Source organism: Diprion similis, chromosome 8 (assembly GCF_021155765.1).
Source record: "Diprion similis isolate iyDipSimi1 chromosome 8, iyDipSimi1.1, whole genome shotgun sequence".
In the NCBI taxonomy this organism is placed as follows: domain Eukaryota; kingdom Metazoa; phylum Arthropoda; class Insecta; order Hymenoptera; family Diprionidae; genus Diprion; species Diprion similis.
Window position 1 is genome coordinate 9,065,242 of NC_060112.1, and position 26,651 is coordinate 9,091,892.

The window sequence follows — 26,651 nt, forward strand, 5'->3', positions numbered from 1 at the left end:
AGCTTAGCTATTTTTCTGAAAATAGAACGGCACGGTAGTGTTCTTAAATATTTACCTTCTGCAACTAGAAATCTGTATTTGAAACCAATCACAAAGCACATTTGTGTATTCACCAATATGATGTCGAGTATATGATTAACCTCTTGGCTTACGATTTAAATTCCAATGGCGTGTGCTCGTAGTCAACAGTAAGGTCGGTCGCATGTAGAAATCCCGTGGCTCTCACCTGTAATTGTCATGTTTGGCCCGATTGACCTACCATGGATCTTATGATACTGTAGTTGTAGAGGTTAATACTTTTCCGCAGGAGTTTCAACTGCATGTGTCCGTTTCATTATCACACCTAATAAGCAAGTTCTAAGCTCCCCAACTTCAGTTCTATATATTTTGTTTTTTAGAACTCTCCCAATTATTTTCGAATTTTACATACCTAAATATGCTGCTACAGTTGATTTTTCCAGTAACCATACAAGTTTCTAGTTAGTAACGCTAAGGTAGCAGAATTTAAGAAAAAAAATTTATCTTTCGTAGTTTGATATTGCCTTAGAAAATGTCAAGTCTGAAAAATATGAGTTTGATCAATCTCAGACAATTCTAAAATTACGACATAAAGATTGATCATTAAAAATAGTGTTACATGAACATTAGGAATTTCAGCATCATGCATTCTTGCTTCTGTGTTATCAAAGTTTCACAGGCATAAAATTTTACAATAGTATCATGTTCTTTTTTAAAAAGTTCGGTTTGTCTTGTGAAAAACATGGTCAATTATAAAAGAAGTCCAAAATACAATAAAAGCTGTTCCTCTTCAAAGTCATATCTAGATAATCTAAACTTATTTCAGACACATTAACAAAAAACCCGTATATTTTCGTACACTTGTTCAAACTTTAATTAAAACTGAATGAAATTGTAGTGTGTTAAACATCCTCGATTATCATATAAAACTCCTAATGCCATGAATTTTTCTGCTCTGATTGCTTTTACAATAATTGTCAACAAGTAAAATTACCATAATTCAACTGATCAGAATTACTTAGGATTGTATCCTTAAAAAGAAAAAAAAAATAAATAAATAAAGCACCTCATATCATGAGCAAAAAATTCATTGTTTATAAAAAAAAAATTATTTGTTCTCAATACATTCGATAATATAGAAACTACACAAAATCTTGCCTTCACGTAACTCATAAACAGCTTATAGTGCGAAAAAGGCAAATCATATTTGAAAATTATGTTCAATGCTCATCAAATTTTTTTTTTTCTTTCCCTCCACAACATAAATATTTCGAAGATTCTACTACCAGTTCTGTGTATATAACTTCACTCAGGTATTATTCTTTAAAGACAAGAACCCATGGCTGAAATAAGGAATTGCAGTATAGTCTGAAATATTTTTGTTGAATGCTTATTCCTTACATTGTGAACCAATTTTAGAGTATCCTTGAACATCGGCCTCGAGTTGTCTGTTCGAGTGCAGTTGTCTGTGCATAGCAGCCCATTTTACCAATGTGAATATGAATAAATTAAAAAAAAGTATTTACAATTGCATATTAAAAAAGCAATTTCTAGTCAACAATGGCATTTGTTTTCCAGCTGTATATTTTCAATGTAGCTGAAACTACCAGCCACAATTAGCGACCACACTTGCTTGGAATAATGCACTGACGCTCAGTGATTAAAATTTTATCACATCTCATAGAAAGCTAATACTTTCAGGGAATCTTAGCTGTTAAATTTGACTTCTAGCTTCAGCTTGATGTTTTTTCACAATTCTCATTACAATTTTTAGATTAATATTACACTTTGTGCAAACTTTACCGATACAGACCAAATATATGAAAAAGTCCCTTTACCTAGAACATAATTTTTGCAAAATAATACATAGCAGAGCCTCGTACTGTACATATATTTAGACATTGTCAATGACGAAGGAAAGATTCTAAGTGCTTGTTAATTCAACATGGTTGAATTTTGTAATGTTAACGTAACGAAATGTTGATATAGAAATCACTGTTTTACAAATCGGAATGACCTTGATCAAGTTGAGTTTCCAAAACTGAGTATATTTTACTTTGTTATGATTTATTCAATTTAGTACTATTAAACATTTAAACTTGCAGTGAACATTAAACAAAAACTATTTGACTGTACAAAAAGATGCAGCTTCTTCAATTTTTTTGAAAATCTTGACAGAGTTTTGTAACATAACATAACCTCATTTTTTGTATTAAAAATTCAATGCATTTCTAAGATTTTTATCTAACTAATGTTTTTTTTTTATATTATTCAGAACCATCATAATCTGAGACATTGTAAAGCTGCTATTATCTTTCTGTGACTTGTGTGACGTATCAAATTATTTTCACCAATTCATTTAAGATTTCCATTAATAATTTTCAAGTGATATTAATTTCTGTTGTATTAACACACAGCATATCATGATGCATGTTTTCACATAATTACACTTAAGATAGCTTCATCACATTATTATTACAAAGTGATTTGGCAGTCTGTCGAGATCATTTGATTAATGCTTATATTAATTTACTGCTGTATAGTTTAACAACTAATTTTGTTTGGCGAGTATCAATACTTAACTTCGGATGGTATGCACTTGCCCATGAGAATTTTTTTTAGCAACTATCTAGTATTCATATAGATTAGTACCAGATGTTAACTGGATTGTTTAGTAATGCATGACTTCCAAATTAGAATCATATACATCAAAGTAATCGAATGGTAAAAATGATTAATTGACAGAAAATGTCGAGAATTACATGGTGTGACTCTAAATATTTTATTGTTAGACAAGGAATTTTCATGAACTCAGCTATATTTTTCGATTTTCATCAATATTTCTGATAATGAGCTAGAGTCTAATATTACTTCAGAGATAATACTAGACTTTTTATGATCTTCTTCAAGATTTTTTAACCGCTTATTTTGGTGTCGCATTTTTTTCATATCTAGGCCTAGAAAGTGAGTAAAAAAAAAACTACATGTGTACTACAGAAAAGTTTTGAATATAGTTTATTAATAAAAATTTGAGAGTAAAATTGATTGGGGCGTATGTGACGAGAAAACACTTTCAAAATTCTGTAAAAGAAAAAGACGCATTTGTTCTTTGTATATTTTTCAAAATATTCTTCTCAACAAACTGGAATCAATTCGAATGGTTTGTTAATTGAATACATTTGTTATCAGTTACATGGTTTTGCATTCCACAATTCTTCAGGTTTCTGGTTTTGTTATCATACAATCATATAAAAAAACTATGAAGAAAATTTGATAGGTCTGCTAGAAATAAGTTTAATTCAGCTAGAATGCTGCATAAGTTGAAATATATTTCAATTAATGTAATTTCTTGTACAAAGTATTCTATTACTCGGGAACTGCAGTGAAGCCTGCTATACAGATTTTTCACAGGTTCCAGACATGTCTAGAGTCTTTGCGTTTTATGTAAAATCTACAACAAAATTAAAGATAGCTCATTCGACGATAAAAATTAATCTATTTTTTCCCTAAAACTGGCATTCAGGAAAAAAATTTTTTTATCCGTTTTAGTTCAAAACTTCCGAAAAGTAAAATATTTCAATGTCGAAATTGTTTTGGTATACGTCAATTTTTACAAATCTTCTATCTATTGATATTTTCCTGGTAAATAAATAAGATATACTAGTAAGAAAGAAAACGAGGAATCGTCACAGAACATACTATTAGGTGGTACTAAGATCTGGTCATTTATCAAAAATATTGGTGAGTGTGAAAAAAGTGGTAAAGTAAAAATGTAAAGTTCATGCAGTCTCTCATATGTATTTCAATTGGATTACATGTCTTGTAACGTTTTACGAATATTTTCGTCATTTTTGCACAATATTTATAATGTATTCTGTTTCTTGTTTAGTAATTCATGATGAAGTATTTCATGATCCGATGCGGTGCCAGAAATTTCCTTTCCCTGGAGGAAAGCCACTTAACATCAGGAGGGGCCCTGGAAGGCCACGAAAAGAGAGGCCGCTTGTACGAGGAGTACGTAATCGACCCTTTGGAAGAGGGATGACAAGAGGCAAGGGGTAAGAAACCATCTGAAAAATCCAAATTTATGATTTTTATAGTATTTAATTCGTTCCACAATATCAGTGATAATTGAATCAAAGATTGTAATTAGTGAATCATCCAGCACAGAGAGTTGCTGAAATTTATAAGTATGCTAATACAAACCTTTTCGAGTCTGAGATCCTGCTCCAGGAAAAGTTAGTTTTCATTTTTCAACAAGTCTCCCACGTCAAAGAACAGTTGTAAAAAAAAATTTTGACAGGCGGTACAATTTGATTTTGTATCTGCTATCTAGCTAAAATAGTTAGCATTACATACAATTTCAATATGTTGAAATATAATGCCATGTATCCAATTGTCGTATTATTGGAAAAAATGATATTCCAGACTTAATTACGTTCCACAGTTTTGATGATTCAAAACCTAATGAAAAGACAATATCATCAACAAGACAAGACTTGATTGAAGGGACAAGATTCCATGATAACAAGATTAGAATGTCCAATTTTACGAATGGGCTTACCTATTATTTCACTTTGTTTCATTGAATTGATTCTATGCTATTTTATGTTCATTCTACAAATGTCCTTCTATGTCTATAAATATTCATTATAATAATTTTCGAACCCTTTGAGCTTTAGGAAAATTCAATCTTTCAAACTGTGACTTTGATTATTCATTCCATTTACTGTTGTAGGTTTGGGTATATGCGTGGAATACCACGCCGTACAAAGAGTAAAGACGACGACACTCATTCAGAATCTCCAAGCCCGTTACGGATTATAGAGGATCCTTTAGGTGATGGAGAAGGATCTGGCATGGACCGGTCAATGCCAGCACCGGAAGAACCACCATATTTTCCAGAACAATGGTATGCATTTAGCAGTTACAGTGCTATTAACTCATTGATAGAAAAATTTGGTTGCATTGCTTATTTTTGAGGCAGAAAATTTGATACTCTCATTGACATATTGTATTAAAATAAAACACTCGGAACTCTGTGGTGTCACAAAATTTTACAACTGTGTTGCACCATAGTATGGATCTGGATGAATAAACAAAGTTATCACAGGAAGAGTTCGTAGGCTTGGGATCAACAAGGTTGAATTTAGTAATAGTAACGTACTAACACATTGGGATAAAAGTACTATTTTTTAATTTTTCAATGACTGAAAGACTTAAATTTTCTAGAGATGAGTAAGTTTGGCAGACGGTTTACGGTTTACTGAATTTCAATCATGCTTAAAGTTGGGTGAAATAATGATTTATGCTAAACATGCATCATTGCAGTAACTAATTCAAATCAACTTTTGCCAGGTGAAAGGTCCTCTGCTACGATTTATCAATCTGTTCTTTTCTTGATGTTAGGGTTATCAATTTGCCAAATTTTGAGACTCCAAATTTTCGATACTTATTTTTCTAGCTCATTTTAGATTCTTTCATCTGTTCATTTGTGATATACTAGTGATTCATCGCAATTAATGGGGAAAAATAAACTGTGATATACAAGTGTGTGAGGAACATTAGAGCAGCATAATGGGTTAAACGCTCTGAATATACTGTCCTCTTCTGAATTGAGTGAAATTTAATGACAAAGAGACTGTACACTTTCACCGTCTGTAATGTGTCACAATCATCAGCTTTTCAGTATTAGCCTTAAAAATACAGTTATTCAGCGCACGTATCTCACACAAATATTTTATACCTCATACCACAAAAATACGAAACGTTGGTTGAACTCCGTTTACATAAACATGAAACATTGTCAAATTTTTTACCATATCCAGGCAACACACTCCATATATATATATATATATATATATATATTAGTATATGTACTATAAGTCTATTTTGCATAGAATTATCTGAATTATTTATACAATCTTAAATGTACAAATTTTTTAGAATATACGTATTCTAAAGCCAGTGGTTTAGTCGCATGTTACACATAATTCGTATGTATTATTAGTAAATATATATGTATATCACATGTGTTTATGTTGTATAAGCATCAACAGTTTCTCATAAAAAGTTATCATTTAGGCCAGGAAAGGTGTGTTCGTTGTGCAATTTGGGCGAACGAAGTCAGCTAGGGCAGGGTGAGCTACTGCGATTGTCCTGTCCTGAGGGATTTAATCTAGAGAAAAAAGTGATCAAAGAAGAAGTTTCTGAAACATTGTTAGACATATCTTCAACTGGAGATAAAAGTCCTCGAGCAGGTGGCTCCGGTGCTGTTACATGTCGCCGGCAAAAAAGTCTGGCCAAATGCAGGTAACACGTTTTGAATGATTGGTTTTTTACTCAAAATTATATCTGTATAGGACATTTTATCTGTTCTGTTGCAAGCCTTAGTTTATTTTCCAGATTTTTTTTTATTTATTTATTTATTTTTTTTTAATTGGGAGACAGAGAGAAAAATAAACTACCAAAATTTGCTAAATTATTTCAGGTTCTTTTCAGTTATTACTGTTGTTTTTGACATCACTTGTACTAAATCCAATTTTTGCATTCTCTTGCGTATTTTAATAGTGTCATTTTTAATTTATGAGAGCATGTCAGTCTGTGATAAGGATAAGAACAAAGATTCTAAAAATCACGAGAACAAGCGATTGACGAATGATAATTATTGATTAAAAAAAATTTTTGTGTTATTAATTTCGAATTATAAAATGTGACTTTTATCACTGTACTGCAGAACCTTATCAGAAACATTAAAGTAAGACTTGTGAGAGAAGTGAGAAAATATCACTGTTCACTTGCCATTATAATTTTAATCAATTATTATCAACCATTATGAGTGGATTAACCTTTTGTTTTTTTGCTAGAGTTTAATTTCATTTACCACGCAACAAAGTAGAGTTCATTTTCAAATACTATTTTGCAAATAATGAAAATAACACGTACTGTTGTTTTTTTTTTTTTTTTTTTTCACATATTAAAATTATAATGCTCTCCGACAAAAAAAACTCATGTTTCTTATATCCACATATGAAAGCCTGTGCAACTTAATGCCGAAGTATAAGTACTCTTACATTATTTCCTTTGTTTTTTACTGAAGTGAAGAACTGGTTAAAATTCGTAGAATTAGACCGTCGTACTCTTTGTTAAGATAGTATATTGCACTTTCTGAGATATTTTGTGTAACCATCTCTGCAAATCAGTTTAACTTAACAATATATAAAATGTACTTGGTATTATTAGTAGCCAGTAAATTTTTTCATTTTCTCATTTAGAAACCCTAGTCTTACAAACTTCACGGAGCCCGTAGAGGAGTTGAGCATAGTTGGCTACGCAGACGAACCAGAAATCGGAACGATATTCGAATCTACCAGACACTTCTACATTCATCATTCGTGTGCTCTTTGGTCAATTAGTAATCAGGAGTTGATTGCCGAAATTGTAAGCCGAGCGGTAGTCATGGGCTCTTCACGCCGTTGTGCCTACTGTTCGCATTATGGGGCCAGCATTCCTTGCAAGGTCATATTTCATTTCATATTCTAATTTTCAATTGTGCGCAGTGTATTTCTAAAGCTTTGCACTTGATTGTCCACGTACCCCAGAAAAATTAGGATTTTTCAGAAAAAAAATTTTAAAGTTCCCTGCGTTTCCGCATTTGGTTTTACGTCATTTACGCGCGGAAAAGGTACGATATGTCTTGAATGCCGCCTCTTATTATTTCGAATGTTTTTCAACATATAAGCCTTTTAAGCTTTGAGCATTCGCAATTATAAATCACAATTACCCGAAAAAAGCTTAAAATTCTTATACGGAACCCTAAATTTTTCGCACCCGATGACGTGTGGCTCAAATTTAGTCGACAGAGGTCCAAACGGTAACTGTTTCAAAATGATTGCTTTTTGAAGAAAAGTATCCATAATATTTTTCTTTTATAAAGAATCACACAAAAAATGTGTCATCACATCTCATATTTCGTTATATACAAAGCTTAGTGGTTTATTCAAATAGAAATATGATCATGTTTGTGCTAAAATGTCGAAGTAATGGAAAGTTACGGAATTCTAACATTCAAAACATGAATGATATTACTGAAGCTCACGAGGAGGTTCCAACCTTATTCTCAAATTTTTTTCAAACCGCCTCAGGATTCCAAATACGGGATTACAAGAAAAAACGAAATTAATTTTTATTCTTCTTGACATTTTTGTTGCTATTATTGAAATAATAAAATAAGAAACTTGAGACTAATTTATATGATGAAAAATATTGATTAGGGCACCTGTTTTGGAAAAAAAATCTTCAAATTGTGCAAAGGCTTTATGTTAAGCGTCAGTCGATGAGTACGCTCTGGTCGCAATATATTAATACAGTAATGTTGCCACGATGGAAGCGGCCACTCATTGAATTGTAGCAAAACTGTTGGCTTTGAATGAATTTTTGTTAGATTGCTTGTTTTTGTAAGTCAACATGAAAATCACGTGGTTGTTGTTATACCAGAATTGTATCAATGAAGTATATTTTCAAAATATTAATTTAACAAAGATAGTTTGATGCCAGATTAATTTATCTACTGCATGCAGAGGTATATTGGCCACCTATTAAGTCAAATAACTGTACCACACCATTCTAGGAATATGATTAAAAGTCATAGCCATGAATTTGGCAGTGTGCTCTTATGCTGAATCTATAATATACATTAACTTGAATTCAATGTTTAACAATATTATAATTTATGAATGAATAATTATGTTTACCAAATGTTTATTTGTTGAATAGGTGGGATCATGCAATCGTTATTTTCATTTGCCGTGTGCCGCAGCATCTGGTTGTTTTCAAGATATCAAGACATTTACTCTATTCTGTAGTCAACATTTAGGCCAAGTTCCACTGCTGTGTAAGTATCACTTTGTTTCAAATACTGAGGATAATATGGGTAAAAGAAATCTCACAATTCTGTATCAAAAACATGTTAGAAGCCAACTTAAACATGCCTTTCAACTTATATCCTAAGGTCATTAAATCTCATTTCCATCCCAAGTATTATTAGGGTATTGATAGGTATTGATTTCTTTGGTATTGGCGATTTTGTTCCATATCCAGTCCAGTCCATATTACTCAATGTGGTAACATAATGAAATTAATCTTTTGAGTGAGTTTGTTTCAAAGCAGCACTTGAATCGTTGCATTCTTTTTATTTTTCCAGCAAATGGTGACGTGAGTTGTATGCACTGTTATGGCATGGGAGATGTTTCAAACCTAGTGATGTGCTCAATCTGCGGCCGTCATTATCATGGAAGTTGCGTTGGACTTGCTCTTTTACCAGGAGTTCGTGCAGGTTGGCAATGTGCAGGATGCCGTATTTGTCAAGTGTGCAGGCAGCCAGAGGAGGCATCTAAAGTCATGTTGTGTGAACAATGCGACAAGGCATATCACCCTGGCTGTCTACGGCCAATAGTTACTTCAATCCCAAAATATGGTTGGAAATGTAAATGCTGTCGAGTATGCACTGATTGTGGATCACGCACACCAGGTGCCGGTCTATCGTCACGATGGCACGCTCATTATACAGTATGTGATTCCTGCTATCAACAACGCAACAAAGGTTTTTCTTGTCCACTTTGTCGAAGAGCCTACCGTGCGGCAGCCTACAGAGAAATGGTTCAATGCAGTTCGTGTAAAAAATTTGTTCACGGCACATGTGATCCTGACGCTGATCCTACAACTTATCATCATCGTAAAGAGGCCAAACCCGAGTACGAATACGTATGTTTACAGTGCAACCGCATGGCCCTTGTTAAACGTAAGGACAACGCTGATGATTACGGAGGTGATTCGAGCCTAACTGCTTCTCAAGAGAGTCTCTATGGCGATGGAGATTCTTCAGAGTTTGATTATCCCGGAGTATCAGAGGAAGCGTTGTACTCCATTGGTTTAGGCAAAGGGAAGCCATTTTGTGCATCTAAAATTGCCAAAAAAAGGCTCGGTCTCGGAAGTGGAGTAATTGGTCGGCCAAAGGGAGTTGGAAAGTTAAGCTTTCAGAAACGCCAAAAGGTAACCGAATTTGGACGTAAACGAGGTCCTAAGGCGAAAATGCGTGGAATTTTTGGAGTGCCTGGATTGGGGTTACAGGTAAGTCTTTTTTTATTGCAATTGTGACTAGCCAAATTTTTTTAAACTTGTGCATTCATTTTATCAATGTATAAAGCATTAGCATGCTAATACTAGCTATTCCATTGAAAGTTCACTAGTTATGTAACTGTTTTTGAATTCCACTCTACAGGGAAGAATTTTGTACTGACAATTAGTAAAATAGATTACAAAGCAAGAAGTTCACATCCATGTCAAATTTGAAAAAAATTTGAACACAGATATTACCCATTCAACTTCTGAAATAATGTTCCGTCACAATTGAAAAACCTTAAAGCTTCTAAGTCATCCATCGTCTTTCTAACCATAATCCAATGATGCACCTGTAAAATAAGAAAATCTTTTTTGCTTGTTACATTTCCCACAGTTCATTAGACACCACATAACAATAAATACAATATTTTTCGATCCACTCATTGCTAGAAAGAGTTATATTGCAGTCTGATCTTATACATCTATGTGAATGATTTCTGAAAAATCCCTAGCTCGAAGAACTCATCCTTATATAGAGTATTCAAATATTGTAAGTTTACCTGGCCTAATGTACGATGCCATTTTTTTTTAAACCCGTGTTATTCCTTTTTGTATTATTCAAAATATTGACAGTCAGATCCACAATTTTATCTCGCTTCTCATTCTATTTAAACCCCTTTTTCCCAAGCTACTGCACTGAGTCTGGCATTTTTATCATAGACTTTCATTAATTTGCCTTTAGGAACAACAGTATTATATTTTTGAAGAGAACACTTTTCATTTGAATTTCTAGTTTTTTACCGAAAGCTTGAAAATAACTGATAATGGTGCCGACTTTTGTTGCTTTTAGAACTGTGCCATCACAAAGAAATATCTTTGTAGGTTTATTTAATTCAAGACAATTACTATAATATTTATCATGATCAAGAATATGCTGCGTACATCCGCCATCTAATATCCAGTTTATTTTAGTATAGTCATTTAAATTTCCCTAACTATTTATTGCATAACATTCTATAGTCGTAATCCACGCCCTCGGGCTCGACTTATTTGAATCATAATATTGACAACTGCTTGTACATCAATATTCTTTTGCTTGACAACCTTGATAGCTTCGACCTCTGTTGTGTGTTCCTCTGTTGTACGTTTCCCTGCTGCCTCTTTAGCCATGTATTGACGACCGTTGACCATGCTTCTACAAGTTACCACTGCTTTCTATTTCTTGCAGGAAATCTTTCTTGAAATATCCAGCTTTTTCACAGCAAACAAGTTTGATTTTGTTTTTTGAAGCATTGTCCACGCTCCGTTAAAAACGCATTTGATCGCGTGCTTGTGGTTTAATTTTTTTTGTCACTTCGTTGGTTCTCTTCTTCCAGTGCATCTATCAAATTTCCAATATGGTGATTCAGGCAATGTATTCAGCATGTAGTTTAAATTCTCCTTCACTGACACTGTATCGCCGGCATTTTTTAATTCGAATCCAGCTTTTTCAAAAGCACAGAAAAATGTTACCGAATCACTATCGTCTTTGAGTTTTATTCTTCCCAGTTTGTTTCTACAAATGTTTCGCAACGCTGTTAATTCCTTCAAGTATAGCTTGTCAAATTTTTATACAATATAATAGGCAGTTTCTTTGTACCACTCACGAACTCAAATTGTTTATTCGAGATCGCACTGTATATTTAGTTCATCGCTCTCAAGTTATTATGTTTCCAATTAGTTGAGTCTGTTACAGATCATCTTGTTATCATTGGATCACTTTTTTTCATTTTTAAGTGTGTTATAAGCCGTTTTTTCCACATAGTATAATCTTCTGTATCGAACACGGGTATAAACACTTTGCTGGACATTTTGGTGAATTCGATACATACAACAGAGATAATTTGATTGTTCTTGAACGCTCCTTTGTATTCGTGAATATTCTCACATTTCTTTTTCACTTTTCATCACTTCTAGCCACTTTAAACCAGAAACACGGTCTGTTACAATGCTATAATTTCGCGATTAAATAAGAGACTCCAGTGTACATTTGTAATTGATGATATAATTGCGGAATAAAATAGTGACTCCTGTGAACATTTACATTCTTTGTTGCCGCTTACAGATACAATATAAATGTATACACATTAGGGTGGGCAAAAAAAAAAAAAATTCTCTTTTTTTACCACGAACATATTGTTCAAGATGATAAAAAACAAAATCCATGAATTTTTAAGCTCTTAACATTAATATTAAGAGGTGCCTCATCGCGATTTTTGATTTCCCATTTAAATAACATAGGAATTTTTTTTTTTCAAGTTTGGAATTTTATTGCGTTCGAAAAAATGAACGAATTGTAGAAATCAATACATAGTCTTGTAGGAAATTAAACGATCTACAAAAAAGATTTCTTGCGATTTTTCGCCAACGCGACTCGTTTATAAGTTATTCAAGGTTAAAGTTCAATCTCAAATGGTATTTTATAATGAAATATTTTTTTTTTTGTCCACCCTAATACACATATACTTAGCAGCCATAATTATTAACTTTTTCAATACTGATCTCCTAACGCGTGTTTTTGTTTTTAGCGACCAATATCTGATTCGTTCTCAAAATCAGAAGAAGAACCAGGTGTGGAGAATAGATTGGTCTTGTGCTCGGCAAAAGATAAATTTGTTTTAACCCAAGACATATGTGTAATGTGTGGAGCAATTGGAACAGATCAAGAGGGTTGTCTAATCGCTTGCGCACAATGCGGCCAGTGCTATCATCCGTACTGTGTTAATGTAAAGGTGACGAAAATCATTCTGCAAAAAGGGTGGCGGTGTCTTGACTGTACGGTGTGCGAAGGCTGTGGCGAAAGAAATGACGAAGCCCGGTTGATTCTTTGCGACGATTGTGATATCAGCTATCATATATACTGCATGGATCCGCCACTTGACTATGTGCCGCAGGGAACGTGGAAGTGCAAATGGTGTGCGCAATGCCAGACATGTGGATCGAACGACCCTGGTTTCAACAGTGATTGGCAAAAGAGTTTCACACAGTGTGGTCCTTGTGCCTCGCATACAGCATGTGCATCTTGTCAAGAACCATACAACGAAGGTGAGCTGATAATTCAATGCGTTCAATGTGAAAGGTGGCTTCATTGCGCGTGCGATTCTATTAAAACGGAGGTTGACGCTGAAAAATGTGCTGAAGAAGGTTATAATTGCATACTCTGTCGTCCCAGAGACGTTCCTCCACCTCACATCTTGTGCAATTTACCAAAACCCCTTCCACATAAATATCCTCGCTCACCTCCACCGGTAGCTCGAAGTCCTGAATTGCACAAACCATCTCCTCAGCAATATTTAGTAGACGGTGTTTATCTATCAGAAGCTGGTATGCATCACATCAAATCATTAACTGTTGAACAACAGCAAACGAGAAAAAAGAGAAGGAAGATTTTACCGCTTTTAGATAAAGAAGCTGGCATAATGGCTACTATCGAATCTGTAGTAGCTGGTGGCAGTCTTGACAATTCCCTTGAAGATAATGGGAAACTAGATTTGATAGACGTAAAAGAGGAGCCGATTGAGGTTCTCAAGGAGGGAATGGTGTGGACTCCGCGAGGTGACCAACCGCCACCAGAAGGTTTTAGCATTTATACCACAGAGAATGGTGTCACAGTCTTGAGGCGGAAACGGCAGCGAAATTTACAAAAACTCGGGATAGGTGGATTTGTTGTAAGATTGCGTGGAACTCGTAAGGACAAGGAGGAAGAAGGAGATGGAGAGAAAACGTCTGACGGATTACTAGGAATTGCTGAGGATAAGCCACGTAAAAAACCCCAGCGCAGAAAACCGAAGCCAAAACTTTCGGAGTGTTTTCCACTTTACATGCAGGAAGCTTTTTTTGGAAAAGATCTTTTGGATACCATTAAAGACAAAGATATCGAAAGTAGCAGTGACTCTGATACCGAACGCAATGTTTTAAGCAATGCTGATACAATTCAACTCTCGCAGGACGAACTAAAAGCAATTGAGCAAGTTAAGACTAAGCAGGAAAAAGAAGACGAGAAATTTCTCCATGGTCAATCTATCAAACGCGAAGAACCCTTGGAAGATGAAGGTAGCGATGGCGAAGCTCTTGGTGATATCCTTCCCATTCCAGGAGATCTACTTGACAGTGAACTTGTAAACACTATAATGAATGAACCGGATGAAAACTTGGCTAAAGCTAGTGAGGCACTGGAGGACTTACAAGATACGCCTGGACCAAATAAAGATGAACTCACTGACATACTCAGCCCGCATTTCAATTTGGAATCAATGGTCAGAGACACTGGTAAGACATTGGCCATGTCACAAAGTGATATCTTATATTAAAAATCAAATACTCTGGATTCGGTCGACTTTGCACCTTAGGATGGGAGTGGAAATCGTGCAGTTAACTATAGCCCACACACTGTCGTACCGAGCAGAAGTTAGCACTGTAGTATGGCAGAACGTTGATTAGCAGTGGGAAAGTAAAAAAGTATAACGAGGGAAGGGGTGTGAGTGGGAATTTGGAAATACATATGGTAGAATGTTCAAACATATAGTTAACCAGCATGTAGTTAACCGATGTCCAGTGTAGCTTAACAAATGTGTTAAAGGGGTATACATGTACAAGTAGACAGCTGAAAAAATGGATGAATTTTTAAATTTGTATCCCAAGAATCAATTATGCAAAATGATTCATTTTTTTCAAAAGTATATAGATCAGTACCCACGATATCTCAAAAACGATAGCTCAGCCGAATTACTTCAAATTTGCAGAGGTTACTCTTGAATAGTTTATCCTCTGCGTCATGATCGGAATTTTTCTTTCTTTTTAACCAAGTGACGATCAATTGGAAGTTGAAATTCTAGTTTTTGTGGAAAATCTACGACTTGTTTATCTCCAAATTTGAAGTAATTCGGTTGAACTGTTTTTGAGATAAGGGCAGCGCCAAATATATAACCTGAGTAAAATTAAAAATTCTACATCAGTACGAAAAAAAAACATACAAAGAAATCTCGAACAACATACTTTTTGATGAAACAAACCCTATTCAAGTTGAATAATTAGTTGTTGAAACATATATTCTAAAAACTCATCCATTTGATCAGACATCTACTCGTATATATCCTGTGAAATCACGAATGCATACAAGTTTGAAAGCAACCTTGTTTGCCAATACAGTACGTTATTTAAAATTTAAGGCTTGCCAAATATGGACAGCAGAGACGTTGAGGAAATATTTAAAGGAGTACTAACTGATGAATCGCAGGAGTCTCAAGAATCATCTGTTTTTCCGACACAAACACAAGCTTCGCATCCGCCTTCTTCTTCAACTCCATTAGTATCACCTTCGCTACATCCAGGTATGTAATATTTGTAAATGTTATTTGCAAATGTACGTATAATTTGTGGGGTAATCCATATCAGTTGACCAGGTACTGTACTCATATTATTTGTTTTTCTCGAAATTTTTTGTAGGTGTAGAAACAAACTTCAATAGAAACTATACTAATTGTAATCCCTGCCAGCAATGACTATCGAAGTTCGTGATAAAACTCCTAAACTGTATAATTTCATATAAACATCAAAAATGCTGCATTATATTTTAATCATTTTGGCACAAGATCTATGGTGGCAAGCAATCTTCTGTTAGATGTTTAATCTAACAGAAATATAATAGGGATTATGCTGCGTTTGAATAACATTTATTTCAAAATTTAATATGTGAACTTGAATGTAGGGAAAAATCTGACAGCCGTTTAATATCAATAGTACTTTTATTTGACCAATACATCTCCTGTACGATCTACCTACAAAATTGAGGAAATGATAATTGGTTGTTGGTTTCCAAACATTGTATTCCGGTTTGATTGTAAAATATTTCCAATTTTTGCATATTCCAAATATTGTGGAAGATATGGTCTGTCTTAAAATGCCATATAATAAATGAACGGATGTCACATTGGAATTCAAGCATGTTAAATTTTCTTATTTCTACGTATTTGTATAAGTAGATCAAAAAATGACAATCAAACTATTTTGTGACGATACACAGTGTTTGGTTGATCAGGATTGTGGTTGCTATCTAGTAGGATTATTCAAATTTGTTCAGTAGAAGAAACGCATAATTTTTTACCAAAGTTTCAACTTCCCACTACAAATATGTAATTATCAAGACCTAATATTGCAAGGAATGTCAAATTTGCCTGAAGATGGTTGACAGAGCTGTAGGAAATGTCATACAAAAAAATAAAGTGAATGACATTTTGTTTATCATCACCGATGATTAAAACTTACTAAACTTTCATTGTCACGAAATAAATTTCCATAAATATTACACACCAAAGGATGTTTGGTCCAAGTAAGGGTTTCTTTCGACAGATCATTTATATTTATCAAATGGTATATTTCAACTTGTTATAATTGAATACTACTCCTCCATTTACTTTTGGTTTCCAGATAAATATATTTTCAACATTAACATCTATTTATACAAAATTTTACCAATATGTCATTACAGGCTTGAGTTTGAATAGGCCACAGGTGCCTGGTACGTTACCTTCAGTTGGGCAGTCCAATTTGAATTCACCAATGAGTTTTCCACCGCCATCTCCATACCATTCGGAGTACAGCAAGTGAGAATTTACTGTTATTTTACTACACCCCTATTCACACATTACACTGTTCTTCATAATCTTGAGGTTCATTTTCTCTAAATTCAATGAACTTCGTTTACCTATTACAATTTTATATTAACCGGTTATACATATTGAATGTTAAGGAAATTTGGAGACTGACCATTCGTCCATACTGTAATTTGACATTATATACCTTGACTTTGTGTGTGAACCTTGTTCCATAAGAGTTAGTGTTCGTCATTGAAGTATCTGACACTCAAGGCCTGAGCATATAATGTTTAACCCCTTGCTCTACCTGCTAACTCCCGATTGCTCAGGGCACAATAAATACAAAGGATCGGTCATGCGTAGAATTACCACGAGTCAGGCTCGTACTTATTGTTTTTGGTCCAAACTTTTTACCATGAGTATCATTCGTTGTAGGTTAAAGGGTTAAATACACTCATTTATTGCATGGAATAAGCTGCAGACGTAACATGATCGGTGGTTCTCTTATCACCCCCTGGAATTTCAGAACTGATTTAATTATCAGTAGCAGTGCTACAGCTAGTGAACAAAAGTCATTATTAAAGTTTTTTCTTATTGCAATTAGTCCCGAAGCAGCAAGTTTTTAAATATTTGTGATTAAAAGATAAAATGGGCTGACTTCACATTACATTGGCATGTCAGAAACATAACCGGCTAGCGCAAAATGGTATTGGAATAGATATTATTTCAAATTTCCACTGCAAAACGCGCTATCTCGAATCCTAGCAAATTAGATTATATCAAATGTACATTCATTTTTTCTGAAACTAAGTTGTTCATACTACCTCAATGGCAATATGATCTAATTTACATACTTATATATAGGTACAGTAAAACTGATGATTCGAACTATCAATAATTCGAACCCTGTAGAGGGTCAAAGTTTCCTTCCACTGAGACTGCAATGCATTTACTTATACCTAATGTTGAAAAATAGATCAGAATGCTTTACTCTCAACGTTTATAATACAGAATGAATTTTCCGTTGCAGGTTGTTAATATTAACGGTTGGTATTAGTTATTCAAAGATTTTAACATTCTTGTCTTTTTTACTTTGCGAATACAAATACGAATTTGAATATATGTGGAATATATAATATTTGTGGAAAATAAATTATTACAGGTTCGAATCGTCAACTCTACTCTACTATATTTAATATATAAAAGTTTTCAATTTAATATCGAGCATGTCATAGTGTTGATTACCTTAATTTTGGAGAAAAGGAATGGATTTGTGAGATCATAGAACTTATGTACATGGAAAAGAAAGAGCTCCGTTTTCACGGCCCCGATCGGATTGAGAGAGAAGGCAATACAATATGTCTTAACCTTTCAACTCATTTTCAATATATTTGAGCCGATATAAATTTTACTCAACTTTTCAGCGTAATCTGCAGTGCAATCTGGGGTCTAAAAGGTCAAAGAAAAACGTTGGCATGTCCACTCTGTGTTTATAAGCTCTGCGCCTGAGATTATGTCTTTCCCAGTGACAATATGTGATACCGTTTTGTGCAGTTGCATTTCGAGATAGCATGTTATGCTTCTGGATACGCCGCAATGTTTGCTGAAACTTCTGCGTTTTAGCAATAGGCATTAGATCCTCCCATTCACTTGCAGTATTCTCATATTTCATCTTACACAATTTGACAGTAGTCCGCAATTCAGTCCTGCATTTTCGGAACCGCCTAGTCCATGGTTGAATCCAGAAGAAGAAGGCACAGTGGCTCCCACTGGAAGTAGCACTGCTATAACGTATAATCAACGCAGCAACCTTAAAATGGAGGCTGACGAAGCTCTTGGAAGTAGTGCAACTATATCTGCAGTTCTATATGCAAATATGAATCACCCTGAATGGAAAACCGAATTTCCAGGTAAGATCTTCAGCCAGTCTAAAATCATTAGTACATTTTGTTCACATTAGAACTTGAGTTCAGATACAAGTTTACCAATTTAATTACAAATAATTATGGATAATTGTAAATTATCGATATCAAATTTATATTGTTGGAATTTATATTGTTCTAATTACAGAAGTCACTCACAAATTAGTTGAAATAATTATTTACCCTTCAGGCATAAAATTTCTTACTAACTAAGTAATAGGTTTGATCAATTCCTCTTCGATGATCGCGCGTTTGAATGAATTGAACATGAGTTACTCTGTAACTTTGAATATCTTATTATGGTGACACAACATTCTGGTCAAGCTGAGTACAAAAAATACACAATTCGAATTGGAAAATATACATCTAGGGATAAGCAGTTAGTAAATTAAGTTCGAACCAGAGGCTTCCCATTAGTTTCTCTGATTCCCATTAATGCAATTTGCTTTTAAATGTCATTATTTGTATGCAAACGAATTGGAAACTTCTGGCATGACTATAAGTATCAGATTCAAAAAAAATTCAAATGATTATAAAAGAATAATAATTTGACTGTTCGATGTTACAGCTTGGTCCGAGCGTTGTAAGCAGATACTGAAACGATGGAGAGCCTTGACTAATGATCAAAAAGCTCCTTACTTGAATCAAGCTCGAGATAATCGAGCTGCAATTCGTATGAAGAAAACACAACAGGTACGAAAATTACATTAAAGGAATACCAAATAATATGAAACAAACGGTAAAACTTCTTGAACTTTTACTCCAATAAGTTGTGTCCATTTATCAGCGTGTCTCGTGCTAACATAAAAGTGAGACTAACAGCTAGTCCATTGTGCTATGTTTACTCCATTTAGTACTATTTAATGTAATTAATATCTCGTATTTTTCGTGAGCTAATTATATAGCGAAATACTATTAGAACTTCACACCCTACCAAAACTGAACACTCTTCATTGGCAAGTAGGATTTTTCTTATTATGTTTACGAAATTTGTTAATAGTGAGTGATAATTTGAATGCATAAAAATTGTTCCGAAAACATCACGAAAATACTTTTGGTACCATCTTTTTGAATGATCGCTTACTTGTTGCACACAATGTTGATGACATGATTACGGCGATTATTCAACTCAGGTTTTTTTTGTGGGTTTTTTAGCAGGGCCTTTTATGTATGTATATATGAAGCATTCCACGTCAACCAAACTACTTTTTGGCCTCATAGTCATCGAATTTTCTGAAATTGATTCATATTGTAAAGGTATGCTGAAGCACCAAAAACCGCCAACCACATTCAAACGTAAACCGTTCGCCAACTAGGTTCCAAGTCATGAATTCACCACACCTGCTTAAGCTAACGTTAAGCACAATAATGCAAAGTGTAAACCAGGCCTCTGTAGATCTAGCGATGACATGGTTGATTGGTAGCGATCTTACACTGCACAGGAAATTTGGTGTTGTTATGTGAAAATATGAGATATCCTCATTCAATAACTCATCCGCTTTGATATTTGTGGAATATTAAAGAAGCAGGTGTAAGTCCAATATTGGCGCTGTATAGTGTATGCCTGGCTAAACTTGTGGAATTTCATGATATGGTTGGTGGCGACGGTAGTCATAGCGGTTATGATGGTGGTGGTGGCGGTGGTAGAAGCAGTGAGGTTAAATCTTGCACTTTACCCTCGTATATTTTATAAACGCCTTCGTGCAGAAATTGAACCGTGCAAGTTTAGATAGTATTTTCGACTTTCTTGACTACTCCGTCTAGCTGCTTAGGGCGCTGTACAGTCAACCCAAGTATGAGCTCAGTGCAAGCGCTACAGTGGCAGGACAAAGCGTGCCACACGACCTCGACACCACCATTTACGTTGTTCCCTGTTTTCATAAACTACAAGTTGGCTCATAATTTCCTTTGAGGTATTCACAAAAAAAAAGTCTAGCCTTCCTTTGATCACAATTCGATTTTTATTGATTATCTTGCAGAGCCATGTCCAAAATTTTGTTTCAATATAAAATGCCTATTACCAATAAAAAGCACGTGAAGAAATGATTTTAAAACGCTCTAATTAAAGTTGATGAGGTACAGTAGAATAGGATTTGGAGACATCAAGGAACAATGGTGTGTCCGTATGTCAAAAATTTCACCCTTGAGAGCGGGGAAAGAGTTTAATAAATATTGGTGCCAGGGGAATAAAAAAATTGACCACAAAGCTCGGTCTAACTGGGCTATCGATTACCCATGTTTGAATACATTCTCTAAAACTTTCTTTTGCGTGGGGCTACTTGAACAATAATACCCCATAACAATCTACTGTGTTGTTATTCCACTCGATAAAAAGGTTGTCGCTCCAGTATATCGTTAAGTATTGACCTTGCATTGTGAGCTGCATGTTTGATTCTATCCCATGCGTCAGCTTCTGCAAATATCTGTACTTACGCGAGTTTTATAATACTACGTACGATTTCCAAAGCATATTTTAATAAAATCTATTCTGCAAAACACCTTGCACCTTGCTTCAGAGCACTTTGCAAAACCTTTCTGTGGCCCAGATACTTAGATACTATAGGTTATTATTTTTCTTTTTTTTTTGCTCATTGTTTTATTTTAGTGGAACAGAATTTGTTTTTTTTTACTCAACTACCTCTGCTTTGGCATAGCACACGAAACATTAGTCACGGGTAAAAGCTTCTATTCTACTTATAATTTGATTGGCTATTCCTAGCAAACTCTGCAGGTGCATCACATCGCGAAGTATACAGTCATGGCATTTGGTCTAGGGACATTGAGCCTTATCTTCTAAAAATTTTTGGGAGTGTATCTGCTATTCTAACGCTCTATTCTGAGCTTGCGATACGTCTTTCCAGAATGCTGCTATAAAAGATTTGAGTGTCAGTAGCACAAGGTTAGGCTGAGGAAAATTGTAAGCGTCTCTAATTCTAATTCAAATTATTTACTTTGATTTACGTTACTATCCAGTTCAGTAACCCAGTAACAACAAGAAACTTATAGAGTGAACAGGTTTGTTATCCTGACCTTCACCTTTACTTACGGTTTTCTTAACTTTTAACATTACATAGACTTACAAAGTTCCTAACTTTCGCTTCCTCTCTTATTTTCTTTTCCTCTTTTTTTTTTCATGCAGTATTATTTCTCGGAATTCACAAATCTTTTTTCCTCGGTAGAAATTGAAGATCCCGAATTTAGAATATCTTGTTTTGATTATTTTATAAATGGTCGAAATGAACCTTAGTGAAAACAGCTGGCCTCAGAAAATTTCGGTGAATCTGATGCGTGAATTCGTCACGTTTCATTTGCCTTTTCATCGTTTGTCTAATGAACAAGGTTATTGAAGTGGATACTATTCTATATGTATTAGGGTGGTTCATTTCAAACCTGTACATATTCTTTTGCCCCTCGCCTGAATACCTGGTGCCAAATTCAGAAAAAAAAAGATCGAATGTGGTAATCCAAGAAAACTTCTAGTAGTTTAATCAGTATAAAACCTTGGTAATGTAACAGTTTAGGAGCGGGGTTTGATTCCCAAAGAATTCCATAAATTTTCTCACAAAAATGCTGCCTTTCTAAATATGGCAAGAAGTATTTTTTTTTTTTCATAGTAGAAAACCATAGGTCCCTGTACGAGTTTCGTTTATCAGAAAAATTTCACGCTGCATAATTTCAAAGAAAAATCGTTGATTTCTGCTAAGCTGTGCTCCCATATTACTAACCTTACTGACTCTACTTTTATTTCATTCACGACTTTTCGTGTTCAAACTTAAGTCAACTTGGGTCTTTGCTTTCAAGTACTTCCTTAATGATGCTTTTATTTTCTCAGTGATGGTAGTTTTATGATATCCCGATATTTGGCATACTCAAAACTAAATTGTTATGCGATATTTATACACTTTTAAAGTATGTGGTTAAAATTCATATAGTTTTTTGTGATACCATGGACCATTTACAATAAAACTCTCACGAACATGTATAGATGAATATTTATTAACAAGAAAAACCAAGAATGGTTAAGGCTTATATCACATCTAAGACGTTGAAGAAGGCTTTCATTTTTAAGGATAAATGGGCTTTATATTCTAAATCAAAAGTTAGGGAAACAGAAAAGAAAACATTTAAAAAACCTCCGGCCATGTTATTTACGCCAATGATAGTGAACATAAAAGTGAACAAATAGACTCTTAGATTTCCATAGAAAATAACACAGCAAAAAATGAACGAAATTGCAGGTAGACACCACAAGAACTCTCTTTGGGTGAATAAAAGTTGAATGCATATACGATTGTTCAAAAGAAAAATCAAGTTACGTAATGATTCTTGTGCAGTCAAAAAATGAATCTATTTTTACAATACAATAATATATCCGAAACGAATAGTTCCCAGTCAACTCTTACAGAAATAAAAACTTAACAGGAGTCAGTTTTATACACTTTGTGAATGACACATTCTTCATGAGTCGGAATTCTCATATTATACAGAGTGGTCCGAAAAAGTTGCTTTGAGTAAAGCACAAAATATTCGTGCACCATCCAACAAGTTTAGACCTGACTTGGATGTGAAGCCTCACACCCTGCTAGAACCTTTATTGAGATTAAATTTTTAACTTTGGTCTGTGGTGCCTTCATAATAACTTCTTAACATTTCTCATCACCGACAAAAGTACGTATATAAATATGTTTGAGGTTTTCATTCTGAAACACTACACTATTAGTGAGTTACCGATAAATCCGAGATATTGATGCTAAAAAATGGCTGAGCTGACATGGAAGGCTCCACATATATTATTATTGGTAGATGTATTGTGCCGTGTTTGATATTGTGTAATGGAGCTATCAATCAAATACTATGATGTTATAATAATCTATATATGCCACATCTATACATATTCCCTCTACAATAATATGTCACGAGCACCAATGCTCATTTATTTGGAAGAGTTGATGCTTGGTTAATGGTCATGCATTAGTGACATTAATTTTGCCTGTGAGTTGAGAATATTTTACATGGGTTAATCATATTATAACATGAATGTGTAAGTGTTCCAAGCAGTATTGTTATTTATAGAGAAAAACCAAAAAACTACGTTAATTGTAAAAATGTGTGAATGAGGCACCCCTTGAACCGACAGATACCCAAGGATTTACCAAGCACAACCCCAGTCACTGCAACAAGCGCACCTACCATCACCACCAAACCTGTCACAGCTATAACATCGACTGAAGTCTCTTCGGTAGTAACTATGGCCAATAGCCAAAAGCAAATTGGACTTTTGGTCTCAGTCATCGGTGATAAATCACAGGAGAAGAGTGGGGTAACTGGTTCAACAACGGGAGTGTCAGGGGCGACATCTAGCAGTGTTCATCTAGTGGAGGTGTGTGCGGTGCAGGGACCGCCGAGGCAGCTAACATCTCTATCCCCGAGCCCTTCCCCAACACATTCCACACCACCCTCTACGCCTAGACCCAATTCTATCAGCTCTGTGAATTCCATTAACAGCCTGGTACACCAAGAGGTAGCCGGTTGCCAGGCTAGAGTAGCACAGTCACCAGTCACACCTTGCACATCAGCTTCTTTCTGCAATTCCGGGGGCGGTGACGGTCAGCATCAAACATCACCATCCCAGCAACATTCCGTACCTCTTCACCTTACCATCAGTACTAACACCACTACTAACAACCCGAACATCCCTCAGGCGCGCTCTGCTGCCAATTCTATGCGCCAGCTATCCTCAATAGACCACCAGATTAGAGTACTGACCCCATCTGAAATCATGCGCACACTCCCATCCCTCAGCCAGGAGCACTACGATCCGCCACCCACTGCAATTATTCACACTGTACCTGTACAGGCCCCGCCTATGGTGAGCCACCCATACTGTGCCTACAGTGTCTTGCCTTGCCTTGTATTTAATCGAAGTCTAGTGAATTTTCTTTTTTCCATTTTCACGTTTTTTTTTTCTTTATCTTTTGCCAATTTTATTTCAGTTTTATCACTTGTAGCCAATGCAAAGGCTTTAGAACGATAGTTTTTTGGCTACCAATTCTTTTAGTTTCCATTTTATTCTTGTATGCATAGTGTCCGTTCTCTCTATAGATATTTTATGATCATGAAATTGATATGGAATGATTATGACATTTGAAAATACCACCAAATTTTCCAACATATCTTCTCTCATTTTTAAGCATCACTTCGAATTTCACCCTGTATAAGGTTTTGTAATTACAATTAAGGTAGTGTGAAGAAATATAATAGACTAGTTTTGATATATGAACAGTGGTAGTAGTGCACCAATCAGAGAATGAACTTCTTCATTCAATCATTTCCTACAAATTGCATTCATTCGCTTGCTTAAATCTATTGACAATGTTGCATTGTATCATATATCCGTGAAGCAAGTATACACTGCAATGCAATACAGACTATTTTCGCCCTTTTTTCTTGTACACTATAGTTTTACTCACTCTCGGTATATCTGAAATACTGTATTTTATCAAAATTGTATACACGCCTATGTATCTCAAACTACACAAATTTGAAAATTATCCTAAATGTGACTATTCATTTGCTTCTTTCTTTCTTGCTGCCATTGTAATTTTTGATATTCTATATTATCCCACAAGTATCGAGTACTGTACATTACATTTTTTTCACAAGCAGTTGACTGCATGTAAAGTTCCATTTTCTCAGGGGTCTCAGAACGCTCTCTGATCGGCGCACTCATGTCGGATCTTGTGACAAAATCTTACACAGTCAGATATTTTGAAATTAGAGTCCCTATTTCGCTTTTTTATCCTATACAAAGCAGTTTTATTAGTTGTGAATTTACCATCTGTGACTGAAATTGGATTTGTCTGTGACATACCACAATTTAAAACCAGATCCACCACCAGGTTTTGAATATATATGGTAAGTTTTCTCCGGACTCGAATGAAGGAAGAGTTTACCACTGCCAGTACCACGCCCCTTGCTTGGTCACACTATTATTGAAATTAACTTCTACCTCAAATTGTTAATGTTTAGCCTGATGCTAAATCTAGTTGATAACAGTGTAATAATTCGAACCCGGAGAAAATTCATCCTGTATAAGACTCACTGTTTAGAGAATTTGTGATAAATTGTTACAAAAAAATGTAATTTCACTGTATTGGAGCAAAGCATCAATTTCGGGTCTACAAAATATTAATTTAGTCAGTTTCCAGGAAGTAGTACTGAAATAATCATCTACATTTGTGGCATAAGAGAATGTTTTTCAAATATGTCGTCTAGGTGATTTTTATGAATTTGAAAAGATATTTTTTCGTGGAACGTGCATATTTTTATATTTTTTCGTCAGAACATAGTTTAAACAAAAATGTAATACCATGAGTTGCCTACTAGTTTCAGAATTAATGCAGTTGAATCTCATGAAAATTGAGCTCTAGAAGTTGAAAACTTGGTGGACATTCAAATCGTAGTGAAATTTATAATAAGTAAATGATATACTGAAATCAATATTTTAATTCTATATTTTTTATTCTTATTTGGTGTAATTATTCACAGATGAACTATTATTATTGTTGGGTAGATCTGAGGTAGCTCAATATTGCCTTTGAACCTCATTCTATTGTCCCCTCATGTACTAAGGTTTTTTCTTCCTTCAATTCCATTACAAACAGCTTGACCAAATTCTTCTATAAAGGCATGTTGAAGAAGTTTGGTAGTGATTTTTTTTTTTCAGGTACATGAACCTTTTACCGACTTTTATAAACTTTCTAAATCTGTCTGGATCAAAACAACCACCTGTTCCACGAATATTTCCACTTCCTAAAAACTAACTACTTCTGCTTTTCTGCAGAATTCTGTGGGTATCCTTGGCTTTGCATTGTATTGTTATAAGTCGGCAGGCATTATAAACACTGCTCATATTCGGATTAGTTTTTGGTCACTGTTGAATGTTGATGTTCATGTTGAA

General features: G+C 34.7%; 1 protein-coding gene across 9 annotated transcripts in view; it reads left to right on the top strand.

The window, feature by feature from the left end:
* The window catches only part of LOC124409085 (histone-lysine N-methyltransferase 2C-like), a 67,697-nt gene that overhangs the window by 1,291 nt on the left and 39,755 nt on the right, over window positions 1–26,651 (top strand). For 6 of the 9 annotated variants that reach the window (XM_046886476.1, XM_046886479.1, XM_046886480.1 and 3 more), the window contains exons 3-14: window positions 3,908–4,076; window positions 4,757–4,930; window positions 6,103–6,330; window positions 7,293–7,536; window positions 8,794–8,911; window positions 9,221–10,146; window positions 12,705–14,445; window positions 15,345–15,506; window positions 16,664–16,778; window positions 18,459–18,679; window positions 19,260–19,384; window positions 23,829–24,560. In XM_046886476.1, the coding sequence (XP_046742432.1) occupies window positions 3,908–4,076; window positions 4,757–4,930; window positions 6,103–6,330; window positions 7,293–7,536; window positions 8,794–8,911; window positions 9,221–10,146; window positions 12,705–14,445; window positions 15,345–15,506; window positions 16,664–16,778; window positions 18,459–18,679; window positions 19,260–19,384; window positions 23,829–24,560 (4,955 nt within the window). The remainder of the gene's footprint in view (window positions 1–3,907; window positions 4,077–4,756; window positions 4,931–6,102; window positions 6,331–7,292; window positions 7,537–8,793; window positions 8,912–9,220; window positions 10,147–12,704; window positions 14,446–15,344; window positions 15,507–16,663; window positions 16,779–18,458; window positions 18,680–19,259; window positions 19,385–23,828; window positions 24,561–26,651) is intronic. The other 3 variants (XM_046886483.1, XM_046886484.1, XM_046886485.1) reach the window with 3 other exon arrangements.